Source organism: Hevea brasiliensis, unplaced genomic scaffold (assembly GCF_030052815.1).
Source record: "Hevea brasiliensis isolate MT/VB/25A 57/8 unplaced genomic scaffold, ASM3005281v1 Scaf320, whole genome shotgun sequence".
NCBI lineage: Eukaryota > Viridiplantae > Streptophyta > Magnoliopsida > Malpighiales > Euphorbiaceae > Hevea > Hevea brasiliensis.
The window spans coordinates 60,630-61,806 of NW_026614830.1; the positions used below are offsets into that span (position 1 = coordinate 60,630).

The 1,177-nt window shown below is 38.0% G+C and overlaps 1 protein-coding gene across 1 annotated transcript; it reads left to right on the top strand.

Annotated features, from left to right (window-relative positions):
* Positions 1–426: 426 nt before the first annotated feature.
* Positions 427–936, top strand: LOC110642269 (secreted RxLR effector protein 161-like). Its single transcript, XM_021794255.2, has one exon. It carries the CDS (start codon positions 427–429, stop codon positions 934–936), a length of 510 nt encoding a protein of 169 aa, XP_021649947.2.
* Positions 937–1,177: the final 241 nt, after the last annotated feature.

A 1,177-nucleotide genomic window follows, 5' to 3' on the forward strand; every position in this document is an offset into this window, starting at 1 on the left:
GGAAAACTTGATGAACTGGTCTTTATGGATCAACCTCCTGGTTTTACTGATCCCGATAAACTGAATCAAGTATGTCGGTTACATCGTTCTCTGTATGGCCTTCGTCAAGCTCCACGCCAATGGTACAAGTGCTTGTCGAATGCGCTTCTTAAAAATGGTCTTAAGTCATCTGCTGCAGATACATCCTTATTTTCTTATACGAATGGTGGGACACAAGCTTTCTGTCTTATTTATGTGGATGATATCATCCTAACTGGGAGTGATAATACTCATTTATAGCACCTTGTTGCATCTCTGCAACTAGAGTTTCAATTAAAAGATTTGGGTCCATTAGATTATTTCTTGGGTATTGAAGCTCATCATACAAAAATGGGTTTAGTACTTACATAGACAAAGTACATTGATGATTTGTTACACAAAGCCAATATGACCACATGTAAAAGCTTATCTACATCAGCCACACCGAATGAGAAATTACAAGCAACTGGTGCTGAATCTGCACCTGATATCACTCTCTACCACACCATAGTTGGTGCTTTGCAATATTTGAATATCACTAAACCCGACATTGCCTTCTCAGTCCACAAAGCTTCTCAATATGTTCATTCTCCCAAAATGCAACATTGGGTTGCAGTAAAACGTATTTTACATTATTTGAAGGGCACACAACGGTATGGGCTGCTCCTTACTCCTTCTTCTAATCTTGATATTCATGCTTACAGTGATGCAGATTGGGCATCCAATCTGAACGATAGAAAATCAACAAGTGGCTATGCGATATTTATGGGGAGTAATCTAATTTCATGGCAGTATAAGAAACAACCTACGGTAGCGCGTTCATCTACCGAAGTGGATGAGACTCACAATTCTAACCTCACCTGGTTAGATTTGCAGGGCGTTGATAGAGTAGTGATAGAGTATATCTCGTGTAGTTAATCATATATTTATCTTCATGTATTTATCCTCATGTATTTATCCTCGTAACAAACTCCAACTGTGTAGCAACTAGATGAGGTTGGGTATAGGTCTGCCACCTCCACAGTCCGTGTACATATATTATTATTTAACAACAGTAAATGACAAGGTTGATCTATCCTTCACAGTATATACTGAACAAAATTTGAAATTTGACAGTCGATAAAGAAACTACAAAGCTTGAAATTAAAAGACAATGCTT